This window comes from Bos javanicus, chromosome 7, assembly GCF_032452875.1.
Source record: "Bos javanicus breed banteng chromosome 7, ARS-OSU_banteng_1.0, whole genome shotgun sequence".
NCBI classification, from domain to species: domain Eukaryota; kingdom Metazoa; phylum Chordata; class Mammalia; order Artiodactyla; family Bovidae; genus Bos; species Bos javanicus.
In genome coordinates, this window is record NC_083874.1 from 19,093,032 (window position 1) to 19,110,193 (window position 17,162).

The window sequence follows — 17,162 nt, forward strand, 5'->3', positions numbered from 1 at the left end:
AGTCTTTTCCAATGAGTCAACTCTTCGCATGAGGTGGCCAAAGTACTGGAGTTTCAGCTTTAGCGTCATTCCTTCCAAAGAAATCCCAGGGCTGATCTCCTTCAGAATGGACTGGTTGGATTTCCTTGCAGTCCAGGGGACTCTCAAGAGTCTTCTCCAACACCACAGTTCAAAAGCATCAATTCTTTGGCACTCAGCCTTCTTCACAGTCCAACTCTCACATCCATACATGACCACTGGAAAAACCATAGCCTTGACTAGACGGACCTTTGTTGGCAAAGTAATGTCTCTGCTCCAGGCTCCTCTGTCCATGGAATTTCCCAGGCAAGAACACTGGAGTGGATTGCCATTTCCTCTTCCAGGGGATCTTCCCCAACCCAGGGACTGAAACCACTTCTGCATTGGCAGGCAGATTCTTTACCACTGAGCCATCTGGGAAACAACTACTTATAAGCTGTGTGACCTTGGGCAAGTTATTTAACCTCTCTGTGTCTCCTTGAGCATGTTACTAAACTCTCCATGCCTGGGTCTCTTCACCCATTAAAAAGGGAGCTTCTGGGGGGTAGTTGGGGGTTTATTTATTTACTTGACTGCGCCAGATCTTAGTTGTGGCATTTGGGATCTAGTTCCCTGACCAGGGATGGAACCTGGGTCCCCTGCATTGGGAGTTTGGAATCTTAGCCACTGGACCACTTGGGAAATCCCCTAAAAGAGTATAAAATGTGACATTTTCTTAGAAAGGTTCTGAGCTCACATTTGCTGGAGGTAAAAGGGATCTGTTGCAGACAGCCTTTACAAGAGATGTTTCCCAGACTGAAAACATTGAATCCTTACCCACTTCCCTTCTTTCTTTCCTCTTTCTTCTTCTTCCCTCCAACCTTCCTGAAGGCCCCTGGAAGGCTGAACACTTTGATAGAATAGACTCTGCCTGCTGAGGCTGCCTGCTTGGGGACAAGGACACTTCTGCAAGTACTGGGGGTGGGTGTTAGGGGAGAGAAATCTAGGCCTCAGTGAGGAGCTGGAAGGAAGGATGGGATGTGTGGCAGGAAGGGGATAATGGTGGGGTGGTATGGATAATGCAAGGTGCCTGTGGTCTGGGCTCCTGCTGACACCTAGTGGAAAGATGAAACTATCGTCATTTTCATTCGAGGCACCTGAGTTTCTAGCCTCCTCAAGTACATCTACTGGACACAGACTCAGAGAAGGGGAGCAACTTTCTGGGCGTCACACGGCAGACTGGCTGCCTTGAGTCAGTTTGAAGGACACAAGAAATGATTGTTTAATGAATTCTTTCAATGAGCTTTTAAAAATGTTTTATTTTTATTTTAAAAAATTATTTATATTTTGACTGGGCTGGGTCTTCATAGCTGTGCTCAGGCTTTCTCTAGTTGCAGCGAGTGGGGGCCACTCTCTAATTGGGGTAGGTGGGCTTCTCATTGAGTGGCTTCTCTTGTGCAGAGCACAGGTTCTAGGCACGCAGGCTTCAGTAGTTGTGGCGTGTGGGCTTAGTTGTCCTGTGACATGTGGAATCTTTCTGGACCAGGGATGGAACCTGTATCCCCTGCATTGGCAGGCTCATTTTTTTTTTAATAATTTAAAAAATGTATATATTTTTGGCTGTGCTGGGTCTTTGCTGCTGTGTGGGCTTTTCTCTAGTTGCAGCGAGCAGAGGCTACTCTTCATTGTACTGTGCAGGCTTCTTACTGCAGTGGTCTCCCCCGTTGTGGAGCACAGGCTCGAGAGCACCGAACTTCAGTAGTTGCGGTTCCCGGGATCTAGAGCATAGGCTCAATAGCTGTGGCCAGTGAGCTGAGTTGCTCTGCGGCATGTGGGATCCTCCTGGATCAGGGATCCAACTCGAGTCTCCTACATTGGCGGGTGGACTCTTCACTACTGAGCCACTAGGGAAGCCCCAGCAGGCGGAATCTTAACCACTGGACCTTCAGGGAAGTACAAGAAATAATTTTAAAGAAGGTTTTCTTTTTGTTGTTTTTTGTTTTTGTTTTGTTTGCAGATAAGTGACCTCTCAGATCTTGATGCAGGAAAGAACAGGCTTTGCAAGGTTTTGTCTTTCACCAGGAAGCCTACCTGTGTTACTCCATCCCCATAACCAGGTATTTTCACGCCATCCCTTGGTATTTTCTCTCCTCTGAGCAGCTATTCATTTGTTTGTAATTTCAACACATGTTTCCTGAGCCCATACTGACATGTAGGGAACAAAATAGATTCAAACAAACAAATAAACAAATAAGTAACAACAACAAAAACCCTGAACTGGTAAAGCTTACAGTCCAGTGGGGTAGACAGAGGAGAAAGAAGTAAACAGATCTACATATGGGGTTGTTTCAGAGACCAATAAGTCATTGAAGAAACAGTGACATGATTGGGAGTGAATTTATGGCTGTCAAAGTTAGGTGAGAAGATTAAGGTTAGCTGGGCTCAAGGAAGGCCCCTCTTCAGAAGTAGCATTAAAACCAAGACTTGGAGGAGAGGAAGGAACGAGCCCTGGAAATAAGTAGGAGAACGTGGCAGGCACAGCTTGTGCAAAGCTGTATGGTCCTTGGGGCAGGACCATACCTCTTATGGTGGAGGGACAGCGAGCAGGCCCATGTGACTGGAGCAGAGTGAGGGGGAAGGAGAGAAGGAGAGGAGGGCAGGGAGAGGATGGGGCAGGTTGTGCAGGAGCTTATGGGCCATGGGAGGATGTGGACTTTTATCCCAAGGGAAATGGGAGTCCTGGAGGGCTGTGGGTAGAGGAGTGGTGGGGCCTGAGTCGGGTGCTCACAGGTGCAGTTGTTGCTGTAAGAAACCACGTGCTGTGGGGGTTGCGGGGATGCAGGTGACCACACTGGTCCACATGGGCCATGAGGGGGAGGATGAGAGAGATGGTCACATAATAAATAGTCAGCAAATACTTGTTGAATGAATGAATAGACGGAATACTATGGAGCTGTCAAAAAGGATGCTGCAGAAGAATTTTTAATGGCAAGGGAAGGTGTAGTTGGCAGAATAATGCCCCCCACAATGTCCACATCCTAATGCCCAGAACCTAATGCCCAGATGCTCCCTTCCATGGGAGCACAAGGGACTTTGCAGGTGAGATTACGTTCAGGGTCTTGAGCTGGAGCAATTATTTTGCATTATCTGAGTGAGCCTACCATAATCAAACGGATCCTTGTAAGGAGAAGAGGGGACTTCCCCGGGGGTCCAGTGGCTAAGACTCCATACTCCCAAAGCAGGGGGCCCAGGTTCAATCCCTGGTCAGGGAACTAGACCCCCGCTTGTTGTGACTAAGAGTTCACATGCCACAACAAAGATCAAAGACCTTGTGTGCTGCAACTAAGACCTAGTTCAGGAAAAGGAAAACTGTGTGCTTTTCAGTGTGATTTTAAAAAAGATTATGTATTTTGTTGTCCTGTGTCACCAGGGATCAAATTGGGGCCCCCTGCACAGGGAGCTTGGAGAGTTAGCCACTGGACCACCAGTGAAGTCCCTCAGTATGTTTTAAGCAATTTTTAATAGTAAATCCCCGCCTCGAGCCTATGTTGAAAGTGTTATCCATATGTTTGCTTCCATTAAACACAGAAACATAAAATTATAAGTTCTTAATGTTGTGAATTTTAATATACCTACTTTAAAGTTTCAATATTTTCAATGATATTCTGGGGGGAAATAGGACTTAAAAACATGTAAAACCAGACATAGAAGGACACACATTTTTGTTCTTGCTTCAGACTGCAATATGGCTTGGTAAGACACTGCCAAAACCTGTCTTGATTTAACATTTTGATATTTTGTCCACTGTGAGGTTGCTTTTTGCCATTAATTTGATATTACTATCTTAGGATAATGTACTAAAATATTATTTATCTTGATTGTTGAGTTTTTTAGAGCCACCTTAATTTTTGCACCTGAGGTCTGTGCCTCACTTTCCTTCTTCTAATCCTGGCCCTGCAAGGGGCAAAAAAAAAAAAAGCAGATTTTAGTAATCTGAATCTAAATCCTTATGATTACCTCCCTTCCTTCCACTATCTCTCTTAAAAAAAGAAATGCTCTAAAATGAGTTAACTCGTTAAGATGAAAACTCATTTAAATTATCTTCAATTAACTTCTATGTCCTGATTTTTTTTTTTCCGCTTCCAAATTCGATGCACCCAGCAGCTAGATCTTTTACAGAAAATTACTGTAGAAAGTGGTTTGGGCTGAAACAGCATGGTTAATATTTGTAGACAGGAAAGGGTTTAGAATAAGGACTCATGAGACGAACTAACGAAACGTTGGCTTCAGGATGGGTTTGAGAGCAATTTCTGTCTTGTTCGTTTTAATAGTGTGTTTGTGCTTGTTGAGAGGGGGTTATTTTCCTCCTTCTAGCTTCCACGGCCGGAGAAGGCAATGGAACCCCACTCCAGTATTCTTGCCTGGAAAATCCCATGGATGGAGGAGCCTGGTAGGCTACAGTCCATGGGGTCATTAAGAGTCGGACACGACTGAGCGACTTCACTTTCACTTTTCACTTTCATGCATTGGAGAAGGAACTGGCAACCCACTCCAGTGTTCTTGCCTGGAGAAACCCAGGGACGGGGGAGCCTGGTGGGCCGCCGTCTATGGGGTCGCACAGAGTCGGACACGACTGAAGTGACTTAGCAGCTTCCACGGCGTCAGGCAGAGTGATGGACATTTAGGAAGAGTGGAAATCAACGTGGGGGGACCGAACCAAATGATAGTCATTTCAGGAGCGACAATGTAACAACTTCTGTGACATTGTCTATAATAAACTCAAGAAGTGTGACTCTTGTTCGTTTCCCTAGTGTAGCGGTTATCACTGTCACCTCCCACAAGAAAGATCCCTGGTTCAAAGCCCAGATGGAAGCACTTAGATATCTTTACTATGGGACTTTAAAATTTACTACAGTAGAAGTTCAGATTAGGGGCTTTTCAAATTTCTTCTTGTTTTTTTTTTTTTTTAAAGCTATTCTGGAATTGTAGAAGTTATTGCAAAGTAATAGAAATACTAGCTTGATGTTTAGGAAATTTTAAATAGACAGTAAAAAAAGAAACTGTTAAAAAAGAAAAAAAGCAACCGTTGCGTTGGCCGGGAATCGAACCCGGGTCAACTGCTTGGAAGGCAGCTATGCTAACCACTATACCACCAACGCCCCAGTAAGTGAGGGTTCCTCACAATGCCCTTAGTAAAAGTATTAGCGGTTTGGTTGGGTGATACCAAGTTATCAGGGGTGTCTCTTCCCAGCGTCCCTTCTTCGCACAGGAAGACGCCACCCGTGGCACGTCTCACCCCTCTTACTGCGGGGGGCCCTGCTGACGCGTCTCCCCCAAGCGCCCCGGGCTTCTTGGTACAGGCCGGGCCGCAACCAATCCTAGGCCGCCGCCTGGGCCGCTCGACTTCCGGGTCAAAGGGGCCTGGGCTGCCGGGTACCCCGTGTCCGCCGGCCCCGCTGTGCCCCGCGCCTGCCACTTCCGGGGCCGCAGTCCCGGGCATGGAGCCGCGAGTTTAAGGTGCCGCCGGCTCCGGGACGCCCTGCCCAGCCCGGCTGCCGTCCTCGCGCCGGCCCCCAGTCCCGGTGAGCAGCACCCCCACGCCCCGTCCGGCCTCGGCCGCAACCCTGAACCCGCCATTGACCCGCCCCGCTTCAGTCCCGACTGTGGACCCTACGTGGAACGGCCTCCCCGGGGGCCCTGCGTCCCCGCCCCCGCGCTCCCCGGCCCGGCCGTTGACCGTACGCGCGGTTCCTCCAGTCCTCGCCTCCGTTTCCCCTTCGCCCCGCTTCTCTCCTCACTCTTCTCCCGCCAGTTCCCTCCGCTTGCCCGGCCAGCTCTCAGTCTCTCCTCTGCCCGGCCTGACCCGACGTCCTCTCGCATCCCGTTGCTGCCCGGGCTACCGGGCTCTGACCCCTTTCCCGGGGTGGCCGCACTCAATAATGCCTTCTCTTCCCCGTCGGCTCTGGAGGTCCCCACCTTGTCCTCTCTTTATACAGACACATGCTACCTATATGAGAGCAGAGGCCACCGCCCCGCCCTGCGTCCGGCCCCCATCCCTTCACCCCACATCCCCACTGGGTCCAGCCCGCTTCCCTCAGCCTCCTTCCCAGCCCTGTCCAGCCATCCACCCTCTTCCAACAGAGTCTTGACACTTCCCCATCTGTGCGGCAGAAGTGGCTCCTGTTACTTTGAGCGCATCCCTGCCCCGGACTGTGAGGAAGTCACTTGCCTGAGCGGCAAGCATAAACCTTTACAGGAGCTGGGACTAAAAGCCCAGGAAGGGTGCAGTGTGGTCACCAGTCCCTGTAGTCCCTTGCTGGATCCTGGTCTAATTGGCACCTGGTGGCAGGACTTTCCTGCGGGGTGCGGTCCAGGGCGCGTACACAGCGCTGCGGGGCTGTGAGGCATCATTAAGATCTACTGGGTACAGTGAATCAGGCCCAACCACTGGGGACTCGCCAGTGGCAGGAGCGTGAGGGGGTTAGTCAGTCCATCTTTTAAGTCGCCGCGTTAATGACACATTTACTCTCTCAAGGTCTGTGAACCACATCTGCAGCTGAAATGGAGGCTCTCTGGACCCTTTAGAAGGTCAGTGGGGTGGGGCGGCTGGAGTGCTGGGTATGAGTGAGTGGGGTTTATTTGTCTGTTCCAGGATATAGAATCTGGGAGGAAGTGGTTTTCTACAGCCCTGGGGGACAGTTAGCCTGGCCCCAGGCTAGTGGCTTCAGCTTTGCTCTGGTTGGAGACTTTTCTTTCTATTCAGGAAGAGAAAAAAAAGTGTTTGGTGGATGTGTGGCTACACTTGCAGACAGACACACCACGCCCACCCTCCACCCCCCACTCCCCATCTGATAGGGTGCCTGGCACTGGGTTCTGGAATGATGTGGATTCTTGCTCTGAAAGGGGCTTGAGTCCAGTTCTCCTCTTGGAGATTTTAAGTAACTTGTTACTTTGTTATTAAGTACTTGTTATTTAAGTAACTATTGATTTTAAATAACTTGTTCAGATGACAGTATTAACTGCCCTGTGGTTTCTATGTGTGTGATTTTAACCCCTGTAATCTCATTCAATCCTCACAGTAGCATTAGGCATTGGCCCTGCCAACAAACAGGGCATTGATCCTGTTTTACAACTGGGGAAATTGAGGCACAGGGGTGTTAGGCGACTCCTTCAAGGTCGCAGTGGTGGAATCAGGATTTGACCCCAAACCTCTCTGACACCAGAGCCCACGAGTGGTGGAATCAGGATTTGACCCCAAACCTCTCTGACACCAGAGCCCACGAGTGGTGGAATCAGGATTTGACCCCACACCTCTCTGACACAGAGCCCACAGTTTTCATCCCTGGTCTGCGGTGAAATCGGTGCTGCTTTCTAGTGACGTTTTGCTTCACTTCCAGGTGATTCTCTATCCTGGGACCAGGCGCTGCTTTCTTTTTCTCTTTCAAATATTTACTTGGTTGAGCCAGATCTTCATTGTGCCATGCAGGATCTAGTTCCCTGACCAGGGATCGAACCCTGGGTCCCTGTGTTGGGAGCACAGAGTCTTAGCCACTAGACCACCAGGGAAGTTCCACTGCTTTATTTTTCTTTAACCATCGGGGCGCCTGTCTTGTCAAGAAGGTGGTGGAGTGCCCCCCACACCAATGGTCCCTTTGACTTTAGACAGCATTCAAGTGAGGACAAGGACCTGTTCATTCAACCTGAGATGTCTGTTGAGTGCATCCTGTCTGTCAGGACCACAGTGGGAAAGAGACAAGTGAAGGTCTGCCTCCATGGAGCTGACATCCTCTTGGGAGTGGTCATCTACCCAGAGAGGGGTTCTCAGCCTCAGCTCTAGTGGCATTAGGGGCCAGATTATTCTTTGTGTTGGGAGGGGGTTTATCCTGCTTATTGTGGGGGCTTAGCAGCATCCTTGGTCTCCACCTACCAGATGCCAGCCACCTGCCTCCCAGTCCTGACAACCAAAACTGTCCTCTGGGGACACTGGGCCTCGCTGAGACCCGTCTGCGTACCAGGATCACCTGACCTGCAGAGGCCCTGGGAGGCTGCACACATCTAAGCACACAAACAGAGAAGGGGTGACTCACAGGCCCTGGGGGCCACCCTGGTATACCACCTAAACCACAGGTGATTTACTTTCATGTCTAGTGTGAGGCTAAGAATCTTACTCAGTTTTTGCCCCCCAGACAGTAAACACAGAGTTTCTTCCCCTTGGCACTTAGGACACTGAGACCAGATCATTCTTGGAGAGAGTGGGGGTGGGCTGTCATGGACACCGTAGGGTGATAAGTAGCATCCCAGACCTCACTGACTAGGTGTCAGTAACCGCCCCCCCCCGACCATCAGAACAACCAAAAATGTCAATAGGCATCACCAAAGATGCCCTGGGCAAGGGTGGAGGGCAAAAATTACTCCCACTGAGAACTACTGTCTTAGAATGTGTGCCTGCAGAAATGCTCAGGCATTGAGATGGGGCTGACAGGGTAGCACTTTGGACCGAGTACCAGGAACGACCTCTGAAGAGCTGATACTGGGACCCGAAGGACAAGAGGGAGCAGGTCTTACAAAAAGCAGGGCAGGGGTGTTCTAGGCAGAGGGGCTGGGGAGTGCAAAATCCCGGAGGTGGGCTTGCCTGAATGTTTAGGGAGGTTGAGGCCATTGTCGCTGGAGATGGTGGTCAAGATCTGGGAGGAGTGGGGTCGGAACAGCCATCGGGGAGCAACCACAGTGGCGAATGTGGGTTTATTTGATTCCCCAAAAGTGCAGTGGGTGGTATGTCCCTAGTCATGTGAAACTTGCGTCTTCTCAGGATTCTCAACTGAGGAGAACTGCCTGCTTCCTGGCAAATACCTGGATAGGCCTTCAGATTTCTAATGTTAGCCCCATGAGAAGGACTTCCCTGGTGGTGCAGTGATAAAGAATCCCCCTGTATATGCAGGAGATACAAAGACACAGGTTCGATCCCTGGGTCGGGAAGATCCCCTGGAGAAGAAAAATAGCTGCCCACTCCAGTATTCTTACCTGGAGAATCCCATAGACAGAGGAGCCTGGCAGGCTACAGTCCATTGGGTGGCAAAGAGTCAGATACGACTGAGCATGAGAAGGCCCTTGGTGCTGAGTGTTCTTTGCAGACCAGAGGGCTGCCTTTGGGTTTTTTGGGTTTTTTTTTGGTCACCCCACATGGCATGTGGGATCTTAGTTCCCTGACCTGGGATCAAACTCGAGCGCACTGTATAGCCAGGAAAGTCCCGGGAGGGCTGTGTTTGAAGGGGAGCGAGACCTCGCCCCTCCACACTGCCAGAGCTGTAGCCCTGCGGTCTCCCCCCTCTCAGGCTCACCCACCCTGAGGTCAGCCAAGTGGTTAATGCGGAAGGTTAAGAAGCTGCGGCTGGACAACGTGAACACAGGACATTGGAGAAGGTAAGGGGCGCCTGGGGATCCCTGGTCAGTGGGGATATCGCAGAGGTTCCCGAATTTCTAATGGAATCTTAGGTCTGGAGGGTCTAAGACAAACCTTGGTGGTCCCCAGGTTTCTGGTTTTCCCCAAAGTGTGCTTCTGGCTCTTCTGTGAGGGCGGCAGCATGGGCTAGCAGGGTTACTCAGCCTTGGCATTTAAAAAATATATTTTCATTTATTTATCTGGCTGTGCCGGGTCTTAGTTGTGGCCTTCAACCTCTTAGTTGTGGCATGAGGGATATAGTTCCTGACCAGGGATCGACCCGGGCCCCCTGCCCTGGGAATGTGGAAGTTCCAGCCTTGGTATTTTCGCCACTGGGCTAGGTCCTTCAGTGCCTGCCCTGGCATTGCAGGAGTGGAGCATCCACCCCCCCCCCCCGCCAAGTCATGACAACCCCAAGTGTCCCCAGACATCACCCAGTGTCCCCTGGGGAGGAGACTGAGAACCACTGGCCAGATGGTCAGGATGTGGGCTTGGGGCTCCTGCCCTTTTTTGTGGGGAAGGTTGGCTGGGCCACTTGACTTCAGAGCCTGCTTTCCAGTCACCTTTAGGGAGAACTCACTTCCCAAGGTTTCAGTGAGGATCAAATACAGTTATCCTCACAAGGCCCAGTCACTCATCCGTTCTACATGTGGGGCCTGGCACAAGAGAAAGTGACCATGAAAAGTTCTCAGCTGAGCCAGTCTCTGTCAGTATCAGTTTTCTGATCCGCAGGCTCATCTGCTTTCAGTGAGTGCAAGGATCGGGGCAGAGGACGGCAGGCAGGGAACAGAAGACGGTTCTGGAAGACAGGGCTGGCATTAAGTGCGTGATTTGTTACCCAGAAGTGGCCCTGAGTCGGTGTGGTGCCTGTGCATTCAGGCTCCGGTCCACAGTGGGGCTGGGGTCTCCTCTCCCCTGTGCCCCGGGTCTGGGGCGGGCATGGGCTGGGCTGCACAAGGACTCAAAGAAGCTGAAGGCCTGGGCGGTGCTAGGGGTGGCCCTCATAGAGTGGAGGATGGCTTGCTGTTTCCGGGGAGCCCCCAAAAGGAGGGGTGCTATGAGGTCCCTGAGGCCACTCCCAGGCATTTCTGGAGCGTGGTGGCACTGGGCCCCACCTCCCTTCGTCTGGCACCTCCTGCCTTCTTGCCTTCCACCTGCTTCCCTCATCACCTGGGACTCTGGCTGATACTCCAGGGGCAGGTGGTTCCAGCTTGAGAAGCGCTGGCTCAGTCAAATCTCAGAAGCCAAGCGGGCCTTGACAGCGTCCCTGCTGGCAGGGCCTGACCTGGGTGCTGGTGGTGGTGTGGGCTGTGGGCAGTCCTATCGATTGGCAAAAAAAAAGGCGTAGGTGGGTCTGGCCTAGGTGGCTTGGAGTCCGCTTTCATTTCCCCAGCTGTGTAAACTCTTGACTGAAGAAGCCGAGCCCCAGCTGACGCTGAATGAGGCAGGGCCGGCACAGGCTTGCTTCCTGAGGGCTGCATTCTGTTCACCTGTTCCCCTCTCCGAGCCTCTCTTTCTACCCCTGGGGAGGAGAGAGGCGAGCCGAGGGCCAAGGCCCAGCAGCAAGTGTTGGCCTGCCTGCGAGCTTGGGCTGCCAAGCCACGTCTAGAAGGTTCCTAGAAGGTCCTCCCGATGTTTCATTTCGTTTCTCATCTCCTGGATCGTGTTTTTGCTTCCTGGGCTCTCTGCACTGATCGGAGGCAAGATCATTTTTATTTTCCTTTGCTGTGGATATAAGCCATGAGATTCCATGAGGGTTTTTGCCAGGTTTGCTTTCTGCCTCTGGGGTCCCCCATGGGAGCACCCGAGGCCAGTTTGTTTTTCTGCCGTGATTGCAGCTGGAATTGTGATGGCAGCGTGGGGCTGGGGGCGAGGCGGGGGGTTTGGCGGTTAGGGGACTTGTCCTGCCTTGGTTTTCTGAGCTTGTTGCCAACAGTGCTGGGGCTGCATGGGCTCTGTAGCGCCCAGCTGGTCCTGGCCCGGCCCCTTCCCAGCCCCGCCCACGGCCCCTGCTGCCGTGAAGGTGAACCGCAGCTCTGTGGCAGGCCAGGACAGGCCATGGGCGCCCCTTGGCAAGGGTGCTATCCTGCCAGGGTTTGCTTTATTTGACCTGAGGCCCCCAAAAGGCTCTGATGGCCTGTGGTCCATGTCTTCAAAGCCAGAGTGGGGGCAGCTGGTGTCTGGGGAGCAGTTTGTTGCCCCTCCCCCAGCTCAGCTGGGTCAGAAAGGACCAAGCAGGGCCCAGTTGGAAAGAGGAGTGAAGATCAGCCTGCAGTGGGTGCTCAGCAGCCATGGGTGCCTGCCATATCTCTTTCTTCTGTCGCCTCTCACAGCGGGCAAGGGATCTCGTACTAGCAAGGAGCAAAGCCTTCTGGAAGTCTTAAGGCCCCCACGTGAAGGTGGAACCCTAGCTCTGTCCACAACTTCTTGAAAGCCAGTTCCTCCTACAAGGGAACATGTACATGTGCCCACAGAGGCGCTAATCCCAGAGGATGAGGTATCCCGGAGTCTAAGCAAGACCTCTGGCTATTTGGTGCCCTCACAAGAAATCCAGGCTGGCCTGCCCATGTTGGCTGGCCTCACCAGACGACCCTGGCTCTTCTAGAACCAGGTCACCGAGGCTGTGTTTAGATTTCCATAAAATAAATATTTGCCTGGCCAGTCTAGTTCAGTCAAGAAGCCGCTAGTGCAGGGGGTGGGGAGGGATTACACAGCAGCAACCTTCCCTGGAGTGGGTGGAGAGAGTGGAGTGGCCTCTGGGGAAGGGGGTGCCTGTCCATCCTCTCACCTGAGGCTCTCTGATGACCAGCAGATGTCTGCCTGGCTCTCTGAGCCCCTCTGGTGAGACAGGACAGCTTCCCCTGCTGGCTGGCGAGCTGACAGCATGGGCCACGAGATCTGCCCATCTGCATCTTAGGCTCAGTTCTTGGGGAGTGAGAGTGTCTCCCAGTAGAGATTGTCACTCTGTGTCTCTCCAAGGAATGCCTCCTGTGCGCCAGGGGCCGTGTGAGGTTCCAGGGACACTGCCATGGCCAGGACAGACAACGTGGGGGCGGGGAGGGCAGGTGGGAACAGGCAGGGGATCCGTGAACAGTCACCATGACAAAACACTCTGAGGGTGGAGCAGCCAGGGGGCAAGTGAAAGATGGATGGACAATTTTGGTCCAGATGGCCATCCACAGCCCTGACAGACACGCTGAGATCTGATTAGAAGCTAGTCCAGTGTGGAGTGGGGCAGAGGTGTTCCAGGAAGAAGGCTAGCACAGACAAAGGCTGTGGGCTGGGAAGGAGCCTGGCTTGTTTGCAAAGCTGAGAGAAGGCCTAGATTGATGAAGGGGGTGAGGTTTGAAGGCCTGGCAGAGGTCAGAGGACAAAAGCCAGCAAAGGCCATGTGAGTGCTTGGTCTTATCCCAGGTGTGTGTGGGAAACCAAAGAAGGGTTTTAAGTCGCTAGGTCAGATTTGCAACACATGTGAGGTTGAGCTGGGAGACAGTGGCAGTGTTTCAGCCAGGAGGTGCTGGTGGTGGGGGTCTGCGGGTTCATGGCTGGAAAGAAGTGGAAGAATTTGAGGTGTCCTCAGGGGCGGGGCAGGGTGCCCAAGGTTGGGCCTGGCCAGGGGAGTCGGGGGTAGGGGGCAGCTTTTGGGCGGAACTTGGGTGCCACCCTGCTTCTCATCGTCTTCCCGCCTGTCCTTGTCTCCCTGCCCCACTCTCCTCGTAGCTTCTCGCTGAATTCCCAGGGGGCGGAGAGGATGGCCACCGGGGCGCTGACGTCTGAGCGTGGCGACGCGGCGGAGACCGAGGACCCGGCCTCCCGCTTCCAGGTGCAGAAGCACTCGTGGGAGGGGCTCCGCAGCATCATCCACGGTAGCCGCAAGAACTCGGGCCTCGTGGTCAACAAGGCGCCACACGACTTCCAGTTCGTGCAGAAGACTGACGAGTCAGGCCCCCACTCCCACCGCCTCTACTACCTGGGTAAGGCCCCAGGCTCCCCGCCCCTGCCACGTTGCTGGGCCAGCCGTTACGCCGTCCTCTGGTCCCCAGAGGTCAGCCAGTCCAGTGAGTCAGAAGGTCCAGACAGAGGTCTGGGCCTGGGGCAAGCTGTTCCGCAAATGGTGTGGTCCCACTCACAGGTGACAACTGTGAGCAGTGATAGCCTGGGGCAAGGGTCCCCCAGGGCCTCAGCTGTGTGGAGGCCAGCACAGAGGGCAGTCCTGCCCCAGCCATGGAGCAGCAGCTCCAGGTTTGGGCCTGGTAGGTGTGCCCACACCCCTGAGATTGTTTCCAGGGCCTGTCAGCTAGGCCCGCCCCCTGAGTCACTTCCCAGCGGCTTGGGTTGGGCCGGGGTGGCTGGTGAGCAATGTGACTCCCCACAGTGGGTGTGGAAGGTCACTCCCGTGGAGCCTTGCCGGCTCATGGCATGTTGAGAAGGACCCGGAGGCTCACAGAGAGGTGGCAGGATTGCATCACCGTGGGCGGATGGTTGGGGGTTTGCTCTCCCAGCCCTGGATCCCCGGAGAAGCATATCAGTTGCTGCTCACTTCCGCCTCCTGGGGTGTGCCTCGATGCAGGGCTTCCTACGTCATCGGCAGTTAGGTCTGCGCTTGTGTTCCCCGCTGGCCTTTGGGGCATGGTGTGGCCTTATGCACACCTGTGGCCTGGACAGCCGGACCCTGGGCTGGCTCCTAGGAGGTGGATGACAGATAACCTATTGAGCAAATGAGTATTGCCTGAGGGTCTTCCAGGCCAAGAAAGAATGGCACCAGTCCTGTTCCTTTGGACACAGCCTGACCTGTGATTGTTGATCCGAGGCAGGTTTTTAACCCCAGCTCTGAATCTTCGGGGCCAGGTCACTCTCCACATACGCTCAGCCTGATCCCAGTCAGCCCTTGGTCAGTATTGGAATGAGTGATGGAGCGAACGTACAATTGAAGGTCATCCCCCACCCCATGCTGCCCCCATGCTGCCCCCACATCAAGACCCTGACCAGTGCTGCCCTCATGCCAAGGCCTGTGACAGTGACCGTGGGGGCTGCCGGATGCTCTCCCTCCCTGCAGAGGCCCACGTGGAGACCAGATGGCAGTTTGGCAGGCAGAGTCAGAGAGAATGGTCTAGAAGGGCAGGTGAGCGGCGGCTGGCTGTTTTTAGAAATCCAGTTGTGCTGGTGTGCCGCCACACCCGTGGGTGTACAGACCATCTCGGGCGGCTTTCGAGCGTAACTGGGACAGAGGTTATGTGGGCTGCACAGCCAAAAATACTTACTGTCTCTGGCCCCTATGGAAAAAAGTTTGCCAGGAGAGATTAGGGCAGGCTTCAGGTTTCATTTACCCTGGGGAGAGGAAAAAGAGAGAACTGAATGCAGCCCAGACTCTGTGACCGTGGCAAGCTACAGCCTCTCTTTTTCTTTTTCCTGTGGTTCCGTGGTCCCCAGTCCCTTCCCTATCCTGCATGCAGTCTCACTTGGGTCCCTAGCTTGCTCAAGTTCAAGTTGCCCTCCCAGGTCAAGATACTTGTTTGAGTGTCCCAGGACAGCTGCTGACACTAGTGACCCCTGACCTGGTGGTTTAAAATGACCGAAGTGTATTTTGTCTCAGTGCTGGAGGCAGAAGTCTGAAATCAGTTTCTTGACCGAGAGCCGGGCGTCTGCAGAGCTGGTCATCTTCCTGAGGCTCAAGGGGTTGGGGGTGTGTTCTTTGTCGCTTCCTGCTCTTGGCAGCCATCGGTGTTTCTCGACTTGTGGCTGCATTGCTGCAGTTTTTGCCTCCCTGGTCACATCGCCTTCTCTCCTGTGTGTCTGAAATCTCCTCACCTCCCTCTTATCAGGCTCATTAGGGCCCCCCTGCATAATCCAGCCCAATCTCCCCATCTCGAGATCTTTACCATAATCCCAATGGTAAAAGCCCTCTTGCCAGGCAGGTACCATGCTCACCAGCTCCCGGAGTTAGGATCTGGGCGTCTTTGGGAGCCATCATTAAGCCAACCACAGAGCTGCCGAAAGGGCAGAAACGCTCTGAGTTACTCTGAGCCTCATAGTAAAGATGTGGGTGTTAGGGACCTCCTCCAGCCCGCCCTGTGCCTCCCAACACTGAGAAGCCTGAGCTAAATGGAGTCCAGGCATCCGCTTCATGTGTTTCTCTCTGCGGCTCCACTCTCACTTCCCACCTGCCTTCTGCTGCCACACTCCCAGGATCGCATGCCTGGTTCCGGCCACCAGCAGAAACTGACCACCTTTCTCTGAATATGATTCGCTCCATGTAGGTCAGATGTCCACTCCTCTGGTCGGCCTCAGCCTGTGCACGGGTCTGGGCCTGGGGTTTGCAGAAGGTTCTGAGAGCCCACCCCAGGGGTCTGGGCCAGCTCCAGACAAGGGCGGTAGAGCCACTGAGACCCCGAAAGGTGCCCAGAACAGCCCAGAGCCATCCCGCTTCTCTTGGGCTAGATCACCCTTGAGCTGATCCAGTGTGTATCACTCAGCACCCTGGGGTGCCCTTGACCTCACGTCACATCCAGGTTCCTGGATCAGGTCTCCCCCGAGCCCCTGTGTATTTATAGTTCAGTGCTGGGGGAGTCCTGGTAGTAAGACACGTTTATGGATTGAACAGAAAGGACCTCCCAGGTTGATGCCCAGCCTGCTCTGGTGCTCTGAGCATGTGGCCTGTGCCCCTGCTCCTCCGGGACCCCTTCCTCCCTGGCGAGCCCCATCACCACCCTTTGGGAAGTCTCTCTTGGAGTCCAGTGCGTGTGGGACAGAGCAGAGAAGAGAACATGCCTGCTGCTGTCCCGGAAGACGGGCTCCGGTTCCAGGGCTCCACTGCTCCTTAGTGGGTTGGCTCTTCCCTGCTGCAAATGGGTGTCACGTGTCCAGTGGAGGAAGGCACTGGGCCCCAGATGGCACTGGGAGTCCCTTCAGGCGTAAGGGAGATCTCTCGTGTTCTATGTCCAGGTCCTGGGCCACCTGACATGCTGGGGGGCTTTGGGATGGGGTGCTGAGATGGTGGAGCTGGTAAGAGAAGTGACAGCAGAAGTCAGGGGCCGTGCTCAGCCATCCCAGACCCTCACTGTGCACACCAATCCCCACCAACACCAGGGCCTGGGCAGCTGCTTCAGGGAATGTGCCAGAGCGCATGTCCCTTTTCATGTCAGTACTTATTAGTCAGTGGGGAGGGGAGGTGTCTCTGGTGTTCTTTGGTAGGGCTGCACCACCAACTTCCTGTCTGGAAGGCTCGGGCTCCCAGAGAGCCTGTGGACCGGGGCTGTTCAGAGCCCATGGTGCTTGGTTGAGAATGGCCACCTGCCCCCTCCCAGCTGTCCACGCTGGCCCCCACACTGGGCCTTGTTTGTTGTTTAATTGAGAAGTAATTCACGTCCCATCAAATCCCTTCTCTTAAAGGCAGATGGCACGGTGGTTTTGGGTACAGTCAGTCACAGGATTGCGCAACCATCCTCACTGTCTAGTTCCAGAACATTCCATCACCCAAGGCAATCCCCATCCCCATGAGCGGTCACTCCCCATCCCTGCCCCCAGCCCTGGCAACCACTGACTCGCTTCCTGTCTCTGGACTTGCCTGTTCTGGACATTTTACAAGAAAGGAGTCACCCACCACATGATTCCCGTCCCCATTTGTCTTGTGAACTTTGGAAGGAAGATGTCCCCGTGGGTGGCCTGGGTGGGCGGTATAGAGTCTGTGTCTTGAGCTGAGGGTGAGTCTAGCTGCGGCAGCTTAGAG

The 17,162-nt window shown here is 53.7% G+C and overlaps 1 protein-coding gene and 2 non-coding genes across 7 annotated transcripts in view; 1 reads left to right on the forward strand and 2 right to left on the reverse strand.

The window, feature by feature from the left end:
* Positions 1 to 5,084: 5,084 nt before the first annotated feature.
* On the reverse strand, positions 5,085 to 5,156 carry TRNAG-UCC (transfer RNA glycine (anticodon UCC)). The gene has a single exon. It is a non-coding gene; the product is annotated as a tRNA-Gly (tRNA).
* Positions 5,157 to 5,402: 246 nt separating this feature from the next.
* Positions 5,403 to 17,162, forward strand: part of DPP9 (dipeptidyl peptidase 9) — a 36,838-nt gene continuing 25,078 nt past the window's right edge. For 2 of the 5 annotated variants that reach the window (XM_061422587.1, XM_061422588.1), the window contains exons 1-4: positions 5,403 to 5,579; positions 6,533 to 6,585; positions 9,330 to 9,417; positions 13,157 to 13,410. In XM_061422587.1, the coding sequence (XP_061278571.1) occupies positions 9,362 to 9,417; positions 13,157 to 13,410 (310 nt within the window). In that variant the 5' untranslated portion in view covers positions 5,403 to 5,579; positions 6,533 to 6,585; positions 9,330 to 9,361. Of the gene's footprint in view, positions 5,580 to 6,532; positions 6,586 to 7,927; positions 8,125 to 8,167; positions 8,953 to 9,329; positions 9,418 to 13,156; positions 13,411 to 17,162 lie in introns of those variants that run through there. The other 3 variants (XM_061422584.1, XM_061422583.1, XM_061422586.1) reach the window with 3 other exon arrangements.
* TRNAG-CCC (transfer RNA glycine (anticodon CCC)) lies at positions 7,491 to 7,563 on the reverse strand. The gene has a single exon. It is a non-coding gene; the product is annotated as a tRNA-Gly (tRNA).